The sequence below is a fragment of the Capricornis sumatraensis genome, chromosome 3 (genome assembly GCF_032405125.1).
Source record: "Capricornis sumatraensis isolate serow.1 chromosome 3, serow.2, whole genome shotgun sequence".
In the NCBI taxonomy this organism is placed as follows: Eukaryota; Metazoa; Chordata; class Mammalia; order Artiodactyla; family Bovidae; genus Capricornis; species Capricornis sumatraensis.
The window spans coordinates 31,565,384-31,585,319 of NC_091071.1; the positions used below are offsets into that span (position 1 = coordinate 31,565,384).

The 19,936-nt window shown below is 36.1% G+C and overlaps 1 protein-coding gene across 3 annotated transcripts in view; it reads left to right on the top strand.

The window, feature by feature from the left end:
* Nucleotides 1-8,280, top strand: part of GSPT1 (G1 to S phase transition 1) — a 28,709-nt gene extending 20,429 nt beyond the window's left edge. For all 3 annotated transcript variants that reach the window (XM_068969624.1, XM_068969625.1, XM_068969626.1), the window contains exons 11-15: nt 547-627; nt 4,753-4,926; nt 5,755-5,844; nt 5,951-6,119; nt 7,804-8,280. In XM_068969624.1, coding sequence (XP_068825725.1) covers nt 547-627; nt 4,753-4,926; nt 5,755-5,844; nt 5,951-6,119; nt 7,804-7,856 — 567 coding nt within the window. In that variant the 3' untranslated portion in view covers nt 7,857-8,280. The remainder of the gene's footprint in view (nt 1-546; nt 628-4,752; nt 4,927-5,754; nt 5,845-5,950; nt 6,120-7,803) is intronic.
* The last annotated feature ends 11,656 nt before the right edge of the window (nt 8,281-19,936 follow it).

Sequence of the window (19,936 nt, forward strand, 5' to 3'; positions counted from 1 at the left end):
TTTACATGACCACCAGCAGTATATGAACTTGTTTACCATAGCCTAACCAACACGGGATGTAGTCTTTAAAAAATAAGCTTTAAATAAAGAAAAAAATAATAAGCTTCACTATTTTTAACTATGTTTTTAGCTTCATTTTAAGTACTGCACTATCAATATGTAGTATTTTGCTTTTTTTCAAATACATGACTTCCTTAGCTTCATGCTAAATTTCTTGAAATTTAGTTTTTAAATACGTAATGTCTCAGACAGTTTTGAGAGAAGCTCAATTTGAACAAGAAATTTAGATCTTCAACGTAAAATTCTGTCTCCTGCAGTGTGTTTTCTTTTTAAATCCTAGGCATACTTATTAATTAGTATTATATCTATAGATGTGCTTTTGACACAGAGTATTTGTTGCCTGTGTCTAAGATTAATCCTAAGCATTCTACCACTTGAGCTAAAGATTTTCTTTTCTGAATAAGCCTTGTAAGATTTCACTTTGGGTTGCTGAACCCCTGTATATTAGTAACAGAAGTCTGACATTTGGCTTTTTATTTTAAACAGGATATGGGCACTGTGGTCCTGGGAAAGCTGGAATCAGGATCTATTTGTAAAGGCCAGCAGCTTGTGATGATGCCAAACAAGGTAAGAATTCATAATGCTCTTGTTCATTTAAATTTTCTCTTGAAAATATTAGTAAGGAATCAGAACTTTTCAATCTTAGGGATTTCATTAAAAGAAACCACTTTTTAAATCCAACATTGGTGGTGGTAGTGGTGTAGTCGCTAAGTTGTGTCCGACTTTTGCAACCCCATGAACTGTAGCCCGCCAGGCTCCTCTATCCATGGGATTCTCCAGGCAAGAATACTGGAGTGGGTTGCCATTTCCTTCTCCAGGGGATCTTCCCAACCCAGAGATTGAACCCAGGTCTTCTGAACTGCAGGCAGATTGTTTACCAACTGAGCTATATGGAGCTAGTTAATGTCAAGTGCAAAATTTAATCAAGAATATGTGGCGTTATTTATTGACAAATGGAGAAGGGACAGTATTAGCACCATGTCAGAGTTAAAAGGTACGTCATCATGAGAGCTTCATTTAGTTACTTTATAGGAAGTAAATAGAGATCTGAAGTGGTTAAATGATTTGCTTCTGTTAACATTCTAGATTAGTAAGTGAGCCAGGGATGAAAACTCAGGTTTAACATTAATATAATCAGCTTTCTTTTATTTTTTGTACATAGTAGTTATGTTGGATACTATAAAATGTGTCCAAGCTATGCTCCTAATTTATTTGGGGAGAAAGGGATTTTTTTTTTAAATCATAAATGGGTCTTTTCTTGACTCTTAATACCTTATTGTAGTTTCTTCATTATAGGAGAGGGTTTCATTAAATAACATGAAAAAATCTCAATAAACTGTATTCTTTTGTGTTATTTTTGACTGGTCAGTTGCTGGTAATTACAGATGACCTGTTACTAAGAAACTGTTACCTGTCTCCAGAGGACTTCTCTAACAACCCAAAGATGTTCTTTATGTAGGAAAAGGCCTGAATGATCAGAAACTCCAAATAGACATTTTGTTAGATTTAACTGAGAATTTCTTTACCACCCTTATTCCAGGCAAAGAATATTACAAAGGATAATTGTCAATGTACTGTTGAGTTTTAATTGAAACCTTACAAATTATACTTTGGGGTTTCTTGATGCCTTATGCATTGGAGATCAGAGTATCCTATCATAGTCTCTTTTCTCTAAGAGGTAATTATGCAGTGATAAACGAGTGAAAATAATGGTCAGTTTGAATCCTTGTTGTATTTTGTCTGTTGAGCAATCACAGAAGTCAAGTTTGTTTGTGGAGATGGAAGCAAGGGGCTGGGGTAAGAATGGGGAGTGGATTCTTAATGGGCACAGAACTTCCTTTTGGGGTGATGATGTTTCGGAACCAGATACTGATAATGGTTGTATACCATTGTGAATGTCGATGCCACTGAATTGTATGATATAAAACAGTTTAAAAAGGTAAATATGAGTATTTGATCACAATAGAAAAGTACTTACTATGGGCAAGTGAACTTAGTGCTGGGCTGTAGCTAAAGGTGAAGGGACTTAATATATTAGTTCTCTTTAGAAACTGTCACTTTACACTAATTACTAAACAGGTCAGTGTAGCATATCTTACAGGTGTTAATCAGTCCTTAAGAACTCAGTTTACTTCAGTCCCTGAGTTTCAGTGGAACAGAATTATGTTTTAAAAGATGTTAGACTATGCTGTGCTGTGCTTAATTGCTCAGCTGTGTCCGACTCTTTGCGATCCCATTGACTGTAGTCCACCAGGCTCCTCCGTCCATGGGGATTCTCCAAGCAAGAAGACTGGAGTGGGTTGCTATGCCCTCATCCAGGGCATCTTCCCAACCCAGGGATTGATTGAACCCAGTTCTCCTGCATTGCAGGTGGATTCTTTACTGTCTGAGCAACCAGGGAAGCCCAGATGTAAGACTATTTTACATTAAAAAACTATAGGTAGGGAACCTACAGAATGGGGGTAAGAAATTGTATATCATGAATCTGATAAATGGAGTTACTATCCATAATACATCAAGAACTCCTACCACTCAACAACAAAAATAAAGAACCTGACTAAAAAATTAGCGAAGAACTTAAAGCAGGCATTTCTCCAAAGAAGATGAACAAGTGGCCAGCAAACACATGAAAAGAAGCTTAACGTCACTAATCATTTCAGTCGCTGAGTCATGTCCGACTCTTTGCAACCCCATGAATCGCAGCACGCCAGGCCTCCCTGTCCATCCATCACCAACTCCTGGAGTTCACGCAGACTCATGTCTATCGAGTCCATGGTGCCATCCAGCCATCTTATCCTCTGTCGTCCCCTTCTCCCCCTGCCCCCAATCCCTCCCAGCATCAGAGTCTTTTCCAGTGAGTCAACTCTTCGCATGAGGTGGCCAAAGTACTGGAGTTTCAGCTTTAGCATCATTCCTTCCAAAGAAATCCCAGGGCTGATCTCCTTTAGAATGGACTGGTTGGATCTTCTTGCAGTCCAAGGGACTCTCAAGAGTCTTCTCCAACACCACAGTTCAAAAGCATCAATTCTTCGGCACTTATTAGGGAAATGCAAATCAAAGTTACAGTGAGATAATACCTCACAGCCATCTGGATGGCTATTTAAAAAAAAGAAAAACCCAGAAAATAACAAATGGTGGTGAAGATATAGAGATTTGGAACCCTTTCCGGATTGTTGGTAGGAATGTAAAATTGTGCAGCTGCTATGGAAAACTTAACAGCATTTCTTCAAAAACAAAAATAAAAATAGAATAATCATGATTCAGCAGTTCCACATCTGAGTACACACCCTTAAAAGCCGAAAGCAGACCTTGGAGAACCAATGTTCATAGCAGCCAACACATGGAAGCAGAAGCAAACAAATATGGTGTATACATAAAACGGCGTATCACTCGGCTAGAAAGGAAGGATATTCTAGTATAGGCTACAACCTGCACGAACCTGGAGGGCATTATTACCAAGTAGAATAAGCCAGCCAGCCATAGACACATAAATCATGTGTGACTCTCCACTTTTGTGAAGTGCTTTTGAGCAGATAAAATCTTTACTACCTCTCAGAAAGTAATTAAAAAATTAATCTTAATTTTTCATAAGTATGGATTACAGATTTGACTTGCTCTATTTTGTTATAAAAGTCTTCATTTAGGGAAAGGAATTGTTACACTGGATTGTTTGGGCAAAAAGTAGTAAACATACTTGTTTGGTTATATATGATGGAACTGCTAGTTTCTACCTCTTTATTCCATTACTCTAAAGAATTTGCTAGCAAATATGGCTGTACTACCAGTTTCTGGAATGAATTTCAAGACAGGTGTCAGTAAGGTATAAGCTACCTTTGGGGAAAGCAAGCCATTATTTGTATATGTGTATGGGGGAGAAACTACTGGAGTTTAGCAAATGACAGTTTGTAGAATTCTGGTATGGAATACAGTGATTCTGGATTCTCTATTTATCTGTCATCCAATGAGAAAGTTCATTTTGTCTTAAAGGTTGTTACATTGTTTTTTTTTTCTGGCATGTGTTTTAAAAATATAAATTATCTCCAAGGGAGGAAATGGAGTAAAATAAGGACTACTTTGTGGGTATTGCTTTTAACATTTTCCCCCATATATATGCTTTAAAAAAAAATTATTGTAGTAAAAGACAAATTTTACCACTATTGACATTTTGTACGTTCATGGTATTGTGCAGCCATCAGCACATCTTAGTTCCAAAACATTTTCATCACCCTAGAAGGAAACCCTCTACCTATTAACAGTCAGTATGCTTTTAAAGCTTAGTTGTTCAAATAACCTTAGAAAAATACATTCTTCAGATGTTTGGGGATTGATAGATAATAGAAGCTATGTCTCTTAACTCCTGAAATTTAAGAATAATAAAAGTTATATCTATAAAATTAAAATGGTATATAATTTTAAAAATAAAAAAGGCAGATATTGTTTGGAAATTATTAGGATGTGATATTTAAAAGATGACAGATAAATCTTTTAATTGGCAGCTTGTAATTCTAAGATATGATTTTCAGTAAGTTTGTGTTATACAAATGTTAGAAAGTTTTAAACTCACAAGAATTACTTTGGCTACTCAACAACCACAGAAAAATGTGACTTGCAAGTCTTCAGCAAACAGATCATTTTCCATTCTATAATGTAGTGAATGTATCAAAAGTTTTCCGATCTTGGTTTCTTTTTAAGCACAATGTGGAAGTTCTTGGAATCCTTTCCGATGATGTGGAAACCGATTCTGTAGCCCCAGGTGAAAACCTCAAAATCAGACTGAAAGGAATTGAAGAGGAGGAGATTCTTCCAGGGTTCATACTTTGTGATCCCAATAATCTTTGTCATTCTGGTCGCACATTTGATGCCCAGGTAAACCAGATACTGTAGTTTTCATTGATGACCTTTACTATCACAATGAGACTAGGATTTAAATGCCCTTTGTCCTGATTATTGGTGATATGCCATTGTGTGCAGAAGGGGAACTGAAATAGGATAAACCATATATAGAGATTACAACAGCTGTGATGTACATCTCATACGCATAAGGTCTTTGATGGTACAAGTCCTGGGTAGAAAGTATGCATTTTTACTTTTCATTTTCTGTTGATAATATGTATTGATACTTAATATTTTGCCCAAAGTGTTTTTCACTTTAAGTAGAGCATAGTTGCCCTGGAAGTCATGGTTTGTCTGCTCATTCAGAGCAAGCAAATTTCCAAATAGGAAAACACAATTAATTTCTCCATGCTATTAGCAACCTGACTTCCCCAGGAGGACAGAGTAAGTAATTGGTACAACTCACAGAATTTTTGAGTTGTTATATGATGATTAATCAAGTTAGATTTTTATGTCAGATACAAGGTTGTTAACTTTGGAGCTTGGATACTAGGAAATGGATAAAACTAAGTTCATATCAGGAGGGAAAATTCTAGCATGTGAGCAGCAGTGAATGCCTTGGTGGGGTAGTATAGAGGAAAGGCTTCCCAGAGAAGAAAGTATGCCTATGTTTTTAAAGTTTGGGCACTTGCCAAGAAGATCTGTAGGATAAAGATGTCAAAAATTCATGCTTTGAGGTAACCCAATCTGACCTATCACTTCTAACACAAAAATAAGTTGGTGGCCTACTGAAATTGTGAGTTACACATTCAATTCTTTTTTTACCTAGGGATAAAGATGATAATTTTTTTTGTTTGACAGATAGTGATTATAGAGCACAAGTCCATCATCTGCCCGGGTTATAATGCGGTGCTGCATATTCATACCTGTATTGAAGAAGTCGAAATAACAGTGAGTTTTAAGATAATTGGGGTTTTTAAGACCATTATTCACACTTCTGGTCTTGAAGATTCTTTTATTAGGCATTATTCTAATCTCATCCTTTTTTCTTGGCTAGGCCTTAATCTGCTTGGTAGACAAGAAATCAGGAGAAAAAAGTAAGACTCGACCCCGTTTTGTGAAACAGGATCAAGTGTGCATTGCCCGCTTGAGGACAGCAGGAACCATCTGCCTTGAGACCTTTAAAGACTTCCCTCAGATGGGTCGCTTTACTTTAAGAGATGAGGGTAAGCCTTTAAATTGATGTCCAGAGGTCTGTCTAAGGTGCTTAGCTTTAGTAGTTTTCATCTTGAGTACAGTGTACATTAGAAGTTCATAGGAAACTTAGATACCTGTTTATATGTCATATGTTTTATGAGTTGAATGAATTAAACAGACTTGAACATACACTTTAGTAGTAATGCTCTAGATGAAGAACCTTAATCTTGATATTTTGCAGGCAGTAGGTTTTGAGAGTCCTTTTATTTATTGCTAAATAAGACATTTCTGTGATAAAATCCTCTGTAATATGTGTGATAAAAACTCATCTGGAAGAGTTTTTATCCAATAGAGCAAATTTTTGCTAATAAGCAAACCTTTGAGGTAGACATCTTATTTTTTAGAAAAAAATCACTTTAAAATCCAATATAATAAACTTTAACTGCACTGAAATGGGGGGAGATAAAGGAGTACATAGACTGATAGCCTTAATGCCTAATATTTTCAAGGTTTAGTATTTATTCATTATATTTTTTATATTTTTATAAATAAAAATATTTTAAATAAAAATACTTTGTTATATTTTTAATATTTATTTCAAGGTTTAATGTTCATGTTCTTTTGTGTGTGTGTCCACTTCTGCCTAAGTGAATTGGAATAGCTGTAATTTTCCTGTTTCAAACAGCTATGAAACTTTGGTATCATAGAAAGAAAATGGCTTTGTGTTTAATAGAACATTTCTCTTATAGATTATTAATTTAGGTTACTATTGTAAGACTATGGAAGACTTTAAATAAAAGGTTTATGGTTCACTTAAAATACAGAATAGTCAGTTCACGTATTAGTTCCAGTTCAATTCAGCAAAATCTTTACTGTATATCCGCTGAATGTCAAGAGTTGTGCCAAGCACTGGGAATATGATGGATGTGGTCCCTGAGCTTTATTTCAGAGGAAACTATAAAGATGGTATACATTTAAAATCATTATCTTAAAAGTCTTCTTGAGGATAGTGAAACTGGCTATTGGGGCTTTCCTATTAATATAACAAAATGAGAATTTTATTTATCAATTAGAAATTAATGTAGCAAGAATTTTTAACTTCAGAATTTTTTTTTTCCCCTAAAGAATAGCTTGGCTTTTAGGTTTTTCACAAGACCAAATGGATTTTGTATTTCTAATAGGGTCTGAGAGCCCTTTTTAACAGCTTTTATTGAGATAATTTAAATACTGTGTAATTGACCTGTTTGGAGTATATAGTTCAGTGTGAATTAGTATGTTCAGTTGTATAGTCATCACTACATCCTGATTTTATAACATTTATAACATCTGAAAAAGGAACCCAAATACCTGTTTACAAAGTTACCACCGATTATCCTATCTACCTCTGGCCGTTGTAGGCAACCATATGTCTACTTTTTCTCTGCCTGCCTGTTTTGGACGTGACTTATAAATAGAATCATATAGTTTGTGGCCTTTAGTGTGTAGTTTATTTCACGCAGCATGTTTTTGAGGTTCACCCATGCTGTGATACGTATATAATTCATTCCTTTTTATTGCCAAATAATAATTCCACTGTATGGATATATCCACACTTTACTTTTCAGCATAGGTTTTAATTAGTAATTTACATTGTAAAATAATGATAAAGTTTTAATATCTAACATAGCCTTCCTGTTAACTACTGAAAAGGTTTCTTAAAATTTTCATTTCTAGGTAAGACCATTGCAATTGGAAAAGTTCTGAAACTGGTTCCAGAGAAAGACTAAGCATTTTCTTGATGACCCTGCACAATACTGTGAGGAAAATTGACTGCAAAAGCCTACTTCACACCGCCTTCTCTTATTTTCTGCCCATTGACAAACCTCTCCCCATATTTTGCAAAGACAAAATTCACAGCAAAAGTCCACATTATGTCAGCTTTCTCATATTGAGAGCTCTGCTATGCCACTGTTGAATTTTTCCCAAGATTTTTTTCTTCCCCTCTCAAACTCTGCTTCCTTGGACAGATTTGGCAATAGCTTTGTAAGTGATGTGGACATAATCGCCTACAATAATGAAAAACCTACCAGGAATTTTTTTATTTTTCATTTCCCCTTAGGCATTCCTAGTCTTTTTCCCCCCAAGGCAGATCATTCTGAGTGTGCGAGTGTGTGTGCACATGTTACAAAGACAACTACCATGTTAATAAAATATTCAATTTGAAACCCTTTTTGGTATTTGAATTGCTTTTGAATACTGTTTTTTATCTGGATGTAACATTGTTGCATTAGCTTTTTAACTTGACCAAGTAATCGAGTACATTTTATTACTTGGACTTTTCTAAACTCTCCCTCTCCACTACTTAAATGAGGCACTTACAAACCATGTTCAAGTTTGTATTGAAAGAAAGAATTAGATGGACCCCTTCTTTTGATGGTTAATGCATACATACAATATCTTTATGCAACTGTGACACTGCTTTATTAGGTCTCTCGGTTATTTTCTGCCAACTGATATTTTAACATGGTTTCTTAAACAAAATAAGTGGTTTTAAGACACAGGAACAGCATATCTGTAGTTTTCATAAGTATAAAGCATAATGAAATTGTACCCCTACAAAAAATTCCATTAACTTGTTTAATTAGCGGAATTTACAATACAGACAGCATGTTGAGACCTGGCAAAAATGCCTCCTTTAGTATTTATAAGAGCTGCATGCAACTAGTATGAAAACCGTATCAATTGCAAGTGCCAGTTCTACAAATTACTCAGTTTATTTATTGTTTATATCAGTAATTTTAAAGGCTGACCCTTGCTGGTTAAAGCTAAATCTCATCCAGTAACTAAATGAACACATATTTAGAACCATCAGAATCTGCACAGACTAAAGTTAACAATGACAAATAGAATTATGTTTTTCTCAATTATTCAAAACTGTTTTCTTAAATATATTGCTGAAATTTGCTCAGTTATGATTTGGATGGCCCAGAGCACAGCACTGTGGTGGTTTTTAGATTGAATCCTGACCTTCTGCTACAACTGTCATGATTTTGGAGTTTTTAATGAGAATAAATGGAAAATGGAAGGGATACTTTCAGGGATTTTTTTCTGTATTTACTGGAAGCCCCACCTTGATTTTGAGTGTTGCCTTTTACCCAAGACTTAGCCTCTTTTAGGTTGGCTTAATCTCTAAATAAGATACTTTGTAATTGTGTATCTAATGACATGTCCCTTCCCTGTAATCTTCTTGCCTTAGAAAAGAAAAGCCTCCTCTGACTATTTCCAGCCACAAAACATAAAAATTAAATCTAACCCTTTTCATAACTGTAAAATTCCCATTCATTTCATGAATGAGGCTACATCTTATGGACAGAGCACAGATACTGTCCTACAGTTTCTTGTAACTATACTCATGGTTATTAAAGTTGCATGAAATTTAAGTTATACTATGTTTGCAAATCTGGGCTTTTAGTTTTCTGGAATATGTGGGAACTTTAATCAGTACATTATAACTTTTCATACTTCCAAGTTAATAAGAACAAAATACTAGCAATTGCTTGGATTTTAATGAATCTCTAAAAGCTCAAGAGTCACTGAAATTATTTCCAGAGATATAGTTCCATTTTTAAATTGAACACATTTTTTAAAAAAAAGTTATGTTTGCTATTAAAACAGTTACACTTTTAGAATATTATGTGCATGTTGCCAAGACTCAAAATGACTTGGATATCAACTGTGAAGGGCCTACCTCTAAAAAAAATGAAGAGAATAAATATAATTATGAAATAAAACTTTTGATGGATTCTTGCACATTTATGCAAGTAAGATTATTTAGAAGAAACCTCATTGTTAAATTAACCAACACCATACATTTTTGTTGGCTTTGAAGTTCCATGGGAAGAATGCTTACTTGATGGATTTTAAAATCTTCATTATACTGCCTGGTTACTTGGACAGGCAGATGTGTCTGAAGTGAACTAGCAGTGTGGGGAGATGTTAGACCTGTGAAAAGCAATATACGGATTCCTGTGCTGTCATTTTGTCTTCTGCAAGTGCAAGTGTGTTTATATTGTTGACAATGCAAAAACAGGGTAATTGGCTATAGACTTAGGATATTACAGACCTAAACATTTTTCTTTTCTGTCTTTAGCATAGATATGTTAGAATTACAATTTTCTTTGCATCTTTTTACATTAATAATGTTCTTTATACAGCTTTCATGCTAGATTATTTAATCATAGTTTTTTAAATTAATAAACTTAAGATAATTGAAATAAACATTAAATAATTGCCATTTTTCAACCTTTATTTCTTACTACGGGAGAAGGGGAAATATGTTTCTTGTTTTTAATTTGTAAGCATAATTCATCCAGTGAAAATTATGTAAAATCAAACTAAAAGCGATGGACTGAGTATATAATGCTATGAAATTAAGTGACAAATAGTATTCTTGAATAATTAAGCCCATGTATATTTGTTTTGAACTGAGTCTTGAAATATGTGATAATTGAATGTAAAAACTTTGTGAATTGTAGAAAAATAAGGTTATTCACTGTAACAAGAGGTAGTTCGTACTTGTCTGCTAGTTACATAAACTACAAGAACTACTTGTACAAAATAGGATGGACTTTGAATGTGATGCAGTTGACAGATACTGGCATCCTCAGCTGAAGTGCTACAGATATTGGGGGTCATATGTTCAACCAGCTGCAGTTTTGCAACCCAAGAAAAAGGTGAATTTATGCTCAAAAACTGCTTTCATGATGAACTTTTGAAAAAAAATCAAGAAAACTCCCTGGCAATCTTCAGAAACACTAGTTGTGACTGTAGTTACCCCGTAGTCTTTGACGGCTGTTCCATCTGGCAGCACTCGCACCTTTCCTCACTGGCGTGGACTCCTTATGGACTGCTGCTTCATGGATGACAGCTCCATTGGTTTGGGTAGGAAAGTTTTTATTACAGCTCTCAACATCAAGCAACTTGCAGCTTTTAAAAACCCTTTGTGGAAATTCTGGTAACAGCACGATAGCTGACTGTGGAATGATTAAATGTTCAGTGTTGGTCTATCTTAACAGAATAAACTGTGCCATTAATCCTCTCACAGACATACATACATAAGGTAGATAGCAATCTACAGAATTTAGGGGACAATTTTCTGTCTCCAAATAACATGGCTTATATTTCCTCCAGCTGATTTTTTCCATGATTGTAGCAGATGTCATCTAATACATTTATGATCTTAGTTTCTTTCCTCTAGAGATCTTGCCATGGCAGCAACTAAAGTAAATAAATGTACTTATACGTGCACAACTCAAAGACTAGTAGGTGTAAATTTAGCAGTCAGTTGGTTATATTAGATTTCATAGTAAATGGAATAGGAAGTGTTTTTATTTCCCTGTAGTTCAGTGGTTTCCATTTGAACCAGTGTACTGCCAAATTTCAGATAGGGTAAATTTGGTTCAACTTATGATGGTTTTGGCTCTAGGATATTCTTAATTTTCAATATCCTAGGACATAACTGAGTCTTCCTTCAGTAAATACACTTTTCACATACCTCTAATCCTATGCTTCCTTGAAACAGTCATGTGCTAGCTGAGTTGTTTATTAAGAAGTGTTTTAAGGGCATGAAGGTGTGGGAATATTGGAGTATTCTCCAAAATAAGGGAGAAGCAGTAAGGCACCATGTCTGATTAGGCAGAAAATTAGGCAGGATTTAAGTGACCCTCAGAATGGTGGTAGTCTTTTCTGCCTTGTCACACATGCCACTGTGCCCTTTACTACCTACCGTGGAAACCTCAGGTTTGTGGACAGCAAAGGTAGAATGACGTGCTTCCCAAGGCTCCCCTCTGCCAGGCACGTTAGCCTAGTGCTTGTCAGCCCAAGTCCCCACTACCTCCTTGCCTGCTGCCCAGGAAGAGTGTTTGTGCTGGAGCTGGAGCTCCTGCACACCTCAGGCGACCAGACCACCCACATGCGTTAGGTGAAACTGAGGTCTGAGCCCAGGTCTGCATTTTAAGGACTTAACATTTGGCACACGTCTTAGTTAACTAGTTTCTTCTCTTTGTTCTAGAAGAAATGTGGGATCTCTCTCAGGCCAGGATTTAGTGACTAGTTTTCACTAGATGGCAGGTTAATACCTAGCTCTCCGTTTTAAAAGACAGAATTGAAGGGAACTGATTAGGTTTGCTGGGTTTTTAACCTAATTCCAAAGCACGGCAGAATCCTCTAGGTAGGAATTATGGGAATCCAAGGTAAAGAAACCTTTTTCTTATAATTTGTAGCTACCTACTGTGCCTGACTTGGTGCCTGTGTGAGGATTAAGCCCTTAGTCTGCTCTTGCAATTATTCAAATGACTGAAGTTTAAAAAATTTGCTTTTGTAATAACAATAAAAATTGTCATCTTCCCTTTTGAAGGATTTGTCTGTTTGTTTATAATTACTGTATTCTGTCATACTCTGAGTGTATCTGCTTTCTTTACAGTTCTCAGTGTCGTGTTCAGGCATCAGACGACACACAGGCTTTGTGTGCAAGATTGACAATAGAGTATTTTTTATACTTCATGGCCCATGGAACCAGTGTCAGATACAAAAGTTGTATCTGACATCTTAAAGCAGAAAAATAGCGTTAGTACCTTAGATGTTTTAGCTTTGTAGTGGAGAATTTTATCCCCCAGTCTAGAATAAATGATGACCAAATTACAATTAGATTTTAAGTTTTCTGAATTTTAAAGGAACCAAAATTTGATGCTAGCATGATTTTGAAAAGTCACATACGGTCATGGCATCTTTTTGTGGTTCTTTGTATTTAATTTATCCTCTAAACTCAACATTAGTCTTAAAAGTGAAATAAACAAGAATAAGCAGTAAAAGAAATTGTGATTTTATGATTTATATGAACCTATTTTGCATTCTAAGGCATTTTCACCAAAAGTTCTATGAGTTTAGTGAAGAGCGATGCTACTGATAATTTCTACCAGTACAATAGTTTAGCTAGAGGGGGCATAATGAAAGAATCGTTGAAATTGCTTTGCACTCGTTTGTGACTGTCTAGGTTGACACTTCACCCCTCTGAATTGAGCAGTACAGTCCTCCTAAAGAACTTTGTGTTTGCTAATAAATCACACAAATTGTTATACTTCAAACAAAAACTATCTCCATTGCCATCTTTGCTATTTTCCTGGCAAATACACTTAATTTTAGAATAAAAGAAAGAAATTTTGAAAGATTAGATGCTGAAGAGTAATTACTATTTATAAAGAAGGTCCAGCAGACAGAATGTGTACACAAAGGAGAATTTTTTATTATTATTAAGATAAAACTTGCATACAGAGAAATGTACAGATCTCAAGTTTAACAATGAATTACCTGGTGTATACAATTATGTTAACATCCCCATCAACATATACAACATTTTCATCACTACAGAAAGTCTCTTTCTGCCTCTTTCCAATCCATCCCTTCCTCCTGCCAAGGCAATGACTACTCTGCCATAGATTAGTTTTGCCTGTTTTTGAACTCCAGGTAAATGGAATCATGTTATGCACCCAGTTCTTTTTTCCAGGGTGGTGGCGGGGGTGGGGGTGGGGGTGTGGGTGTTTCAGAGAATAATTAACCCACCTGTCTTATCACTAGTTTATTCTCTTTACTGCTGGGTAATTTGTTTGAATTGTCATTAGAAATGCAAATGAGTAAATAAGCCAGAGATGAAAGCTTCGTATCTCCTCCCTTTATCTGCTTTTATAAAGCTGTTACCACACACAGACCACTTGGTATTCCTCAAAGGTGGCAAAATAACTTGAGCTTCCCTCCCAATCTATCAGTCTCGAGTGCCTGCTTCACACTGTTCCCTTTGATGTGCCCTGTCAGCTATAACACTGGACTGTCCCAGGACTTCCCTGGTGGCCCAGTGGCCAAGACTCTGTGCACCCAATGCAGGGGGCATGGGTGTGATCCCTGGTCAGGGAACTAGAACCCATGCAGATAAGACTCCGTGCAGCCAAATAAATAAATACTAAGAGAAAAAATACCAGATTGTGCCTATCAGACTTTCATGTTGTTAGAGCCAAGTTTATCTGTACCTCTGCTGATTAACTCTTTAAATCTCAAGGCTAAGTCCTTGTTTTCTTTTTTGGTAGATCTTATTAAATTACATGTATGAATAACTTTTAGAAGTTCTTTTATTGATCGCTTATTGATGACCTATCATAATACTTCACAGAGGCTATTGAAAGTGAAAGTCACTCAGTCCTGTCCAAGTCTTTGCAACCCCATGGACTGGAATTCTCCAGACAAGAATACTGCAGTGCGTAGCTTTTCCCTTCTCCACAGTATCTTCCCGACCCAGGAATTGAACTGGGGTCTCCTGCATTGTAGGTTGACTCTACCAACTGAGCTATCAGGAAAGCCCAAATATTGAGGCTCTTGAAAACCTTCCTAATTTAAGTAAAGATGCACTTTGACTATCAATAACATTTACCAGTTACACACTGTTATGGTTAAATGAACACAGTCCTCCAAGAAGTTGTCAGCTGCTTATCTTCAATAATAAAAGATGATCAATGGTGCCGAAAGCACCCCCACACACACACTTTTTTAAGCCTATAAATCACTTCTGAGAATAGTCTTGATGACATTTCTCAGGGGATATAATTCCTCTAAGTTAAGGCTGATAGGATTAAAAAGTTGTCTTCCTAAAAGGTATACAAGGAGGCATTGGTGTCCTTTGTGAGACAGAGTTAAATGGGGTGCTCAAGGCACCCACACAGCTGTACCCAGATACAAGGAGAGAGCCAAACAGGAATAGCAAACAGGTTAATAGTTTCCCTACTGAAATTTTCTCTGGTTTCACTGTTTTCCTGCTTCTCATTCCCTAGGGCCTTCATTCCCTAATTTTTTTTTTTTTTTTAATTATCAGAATCTAGTGATTTCTTAACAACCTCTTCTTCCCTCCTTGAGTTTAGGCACACTGCCTCCCCTCTTTCACACCCTAAGATGCACATTCCATTTTCCAATCCTTTTAATAATGATTATTTTCAGCAAAGGGCTAACCCTGTCCTATTACAGTATGTGCCAGATACTATGTACATATATACGTTATCTCATTCAATTATCTTAACAATTCCAGTGGAGAACTAGTTTCCTCTTACACATTAAAAAAAAAAAAAAAAAAATTGAGGCTTGGGAGATTAGCTGACTTGTCCAAAGCTAAATAACTACTGTATTACTGAGTTAGGATCCAGACTCAGATCTTTCTGACCAAAAAGACCATATTCTTCCTATTTCCCTTATGTCATACTCTATACTGTTAGCAATACTGTTTCACCTCATGCCTATATCAATATTTCCTAGCAGATTTCAATACCAAGATGGATCTTGAGGACATTGACAGAACATTTTAAAAATTGCTTTCAGATAACTCAGACATGGATATTTAACTATATGCCTTGTTTTGCCATTTGTACCAATAATTATCTTAACTCTGCAGGGCTGTCTAGATTTACTAGTTGATTCTAGCAAATATTTATTTTCAAGTAACTAGAATTTGAGCTCCATTATTAAATTTGTTATTAAACTTTGTTTACCATCCAGCAACATCTTCATACATTCTTTGCAGGTAGTTGCATTATGATTTATTAAATCCTTTATACAATTATATACTACTTTGCATATAGTTGATGCCATTTTGTTAATAAGCAGGCAGATTTTGCAACTACTAAAAAAATTTCAAAAATAAAGAGAAACCTCTTTTAGTACCTTCAGGGCAACAATAGTATTCAGTGAGATCTGGGTGCTCAAAATGTTGACTGACTCTTACTTAATATATGCTTACTAGAAAAGAAATACTACAAGACTTAGTAATTGTCTCATTAGAAATGTACATGCTAATTACTTTGACTTCTTCCCCAAAATGTTAATGTATTAATTTTTAAAAAGCAATTTGCATATATGGTTCAAGATACTTATTACTTTTCCTTTAACTCAATTTCCACTAATAGAACTGCTTTTATTATTCCTTCACAAGTACAATTTTCATTTTGGCTGGCAATTATCATATTTAATTCATTTAAAAGTGGATAAAGGATAGATGGGCATAAATAATGTAATTAAGTAGGTGGAGTCTGGATAAAGTTTACAGAGTATTAATCTTGTGTGTGTTCCACAGTATCTTGAGTTTAAAAAGTTTTAAAAACAAGAGGTACAATTGACAGCAGTTTAAGAAAAATTTAAGTTACTTAATTTATGAATGAAATATTTACCCTCAGGTATTGAGTGAAATTTTATAGAATAATGTGGATGTTTAAGATTAGTTCTTTTAAAAGACTACTTGGTAAGAGTAAAATATTTTCCAGCATAAATCCCAAAGTTAAATATCATACTGTGGCAACTACATCTATACAGAAACAAATGAAGTACAATCACATTTAAAACTTAGTGCTCACTAATGGCTAATTTAGGTCTTAATAAATAGCAGGCATGGTTATTTAGAAAAGGATAAAATTCCTTGAGAAATTTCACTGAACATAAGAATGGTTTCAAATACAACAGAGCAAAAAGAATGAGGATTAAAAAAAAAATATTTGAATTAAAAGGTCATTGGTGACTTTAGACGGAATAGTAATAGCGTGATTGAAATGAAAGAGTTTTGAGAAAGCTGAAAGCGCTTTATAGCACTTGACTACAAAGACAAAAAAAGGTAGGGAAAAAAACAGCATGGCACTATTTCTTTTTTTTTCTTTTCCCTTCAGTATTTTTACTTTTTTTGCTCTTTATTTTTTATTTTTTACAATACTGTACCGGTTTTGCCATACATTGACATGAATCCACCACAGGTGCACATGAGTTCCCAACCCTGAACCCCCTTCCCACCACCCTCCCCATATCATCTCCCTGGGTCATCCCAGTGCACCAGCCCCAAGCATCCTGTATTGAACCTAGACTGGCAATTCGCTTCTTACATGATAGTATACATGTTTCAATGCCATTCTCCCAAATCATCCTACCCTCTCCCTCTCCCACAGAGTCCAAAAGTCTGTTCTATACATCTGTGTCTCTTTTGCTGTCTTGCATATAGGGTTATCATTACCATCTTTCTAAATTCCATATGTATGTGTTAGTATACTGTATTGGTGTTTTTCTTTCTGGCTTACTTCACTCTGTATAATCAGCTCCAGTTTCATCCACCTCATTACAACTGATTCAAATGTATTCTTTTTAATGGCTGAGTAATACTCCATTGTGTATATGTACCACAGCTTTCTTATCCGTTAGTCTGCTGATGGACATCTAGGTTGCTTCCATGTCCTGGCTAGGCACTATTTCTTAAGAACACACATGAAGCACAAAGACAGCTACTGGAGAAAAGGAAAATGAAGACAATGGAATAGGAGGAAAATTAAAAGAGTAAAGCCTTCAGAAGGTAAGAAGGGATTCATAGATTCAGTGTCCACTCACCACGTGCCACGCAGACCTTGTGTGTACCAAGTAAATTTGAACCCCAGTTCTGGTCTCAAAGGACTCAATCTAGTGCATAGAGGAAACAAACTAATCAACAGTCACTATCACACAAGGGTGAAAACACTAAATTTAGAGAAGAACCCTTCTTACTATTGCTATTCTTTCAGTTTGTAAGTAATCTGAGTTCATGTGGCACCTTATAAAAATTACAGCATTGATCACATCCTGCCTCATAGGTCTTACTTTACCCTATTGCCCTGTTAAGTTGTAAACTCCCTTGTAGTAAGCACATACACAAGTTGCAACCTATTGAAAGTGAATAGGATAAGACCACAGATATTCAATCTGTGGAGAAATAAAAAATGCTAACTAGTAACTCAACAGATGCTTTAGAGGTTGACATAGCATTTATACCTATATAAATCTATATTTAAATATATAATCGTGTCCAACTCTTTGTGACCCCAAGGACTGTAGCCCGCCACGCTCCTCTGTCCATAGGATTTCCCAGGCAAGAATACTGGAGTGGGTTGCCATTTCCTTCTCCAGGGGATCTTCCTGATCCAAGGATTGAACCCAGGTCTCCCACATTGCAGGCAGATTCTACCGACTGAGTTACCAGGGAAGACAGAGAGGTAGATAACCAAGTGCTATTATATGTGTTTTCATGGATAGTAAGGAGAATTGGCGATATAAAGAATTCCCTGGGACACAAAAATAGTTTCACTTACTTCACCTGCCTTAGCCTGGGCTTCCCTGGTGGCTCAGATGGTAAAGCGTCTACCTACAATGAGGGAGACCTGGGTTCAATTTCTGGGTTGGGAAGATCCCCTGGAGAAGGAAATGGCAACCCACTCCAGTATTCTTGCCTGGAAAATCCCATGGACGGAGGAACCTGTTAGGCTACAGTCTTTGGGGTTGCAAAGAGTTGGACATGACTGAGTGACTTCACTTTCACTTTCATCTTCCTTAATGGTAAATAAAAGTTTAAAATATACCAATGTTCCATTTTTTCCCTCTCTCACTCATAACTCTCATAATCCTTTCACTGAAATTGTTTTCTGTAAGGTCACCATGACTTAACTGCCCAACAAATGGCTTTCCAGAAGTTCTTCAGTATTTCTGGTATTAACACATCCTCACTTCTCCATTCCTAAGCACCCTCTTGGTTTTCTTTTACATCCTAAACGATTTCTCGATTTTATAGGCTCTTTTTCCTCCTGTCTCCTAACGGGGCTTCTCCATATCTCTATTCTGACTCTCTGCTGCTGCTTTTGGCAGTCTCATGTATTTCCAGTTTCCTTTTTTCTTTTCAGCCTTGCTGTGCAGCCTGCGGGACCTTAGTTCTCCCTGCAGTGGAAGCTTGGAGTCTTAACCATGGGACCACCAGCAAAGTCTCACCTGGTTGCCTGAGTAGTCTCAGGACTTCTCAAAGCTTCACCCAGAGCAAGTAATTTGAACAGAAAAAGGGAGGGGGAAAGAACACTTAAGGTTGAACCTATAGTCTTTTTATAACCTAATCTCCAAAGTGACATCCCCTCACTTCTGCTCTATTCTATTTACTAAAAGCAAATCACTAAGTCAAGCCCTTACTCAAGGGACAGGGGAATGAAACTCCATCACTTAAGGCTTCAGTGAATTTGTGGGCATACGACTCTTTTAACCACTACAATACCACGGAAAGATCAACTTTCCTAAAGTCTAATTCATTACTAATTCCTCTTCTTCCCTGACACCAGTTCAAAAACCTTGTATCCATATGGTTTCTCCAAAATATAAAACTTCAGCTTGACAATTAATCCCTTAAGCTACCCACTCTAGCCTCATCTCCTCTTTCTCCCCTCTGCACATCCCTACTCCAGCCACCTACTACTTCCAAACACCACCATCTTCTTTTACCTGAATTCCTGCTGTTCCCTTGGCCTGGAAGTCCGGCTCTTGACTTGAATTCAGATGACACAACATATGGCAGCCCCCATGTTCTTTTCAGAATACTAGGAGACACAGTACATGAAGCCTAAAGTAACAGCTCATTATCGTGTGTTAAGATGAATTCCAATTCTAAATTCCATTTAGAATTCCAGATTCTAAAACAGGCAAGTGGGAATTGGTGCCAAAGGTTTAGAACATTTTTCCTACAAGTTTTTGGTTAAAGATAAAATGAGACATAATACTGTAAATTAACTGTATTTCAATAATTTTATTTTTTTTTAGACAAAGTCAGTATCAGAGATCAGCAGAACTCCCCTTTTTTCAGCTTTGGCAATAGGGAAGGAGCATTTTCCTTGAAAGCAACTGACATGGAAAGCATCCCACTCCCATCCTTTCATATCAAAATTTTCATAGCTTTTTAAGAAACATATTTGATTTATAATAGTGTTAGTTTCAGGTGTACAACACAGCGATTCAGCTA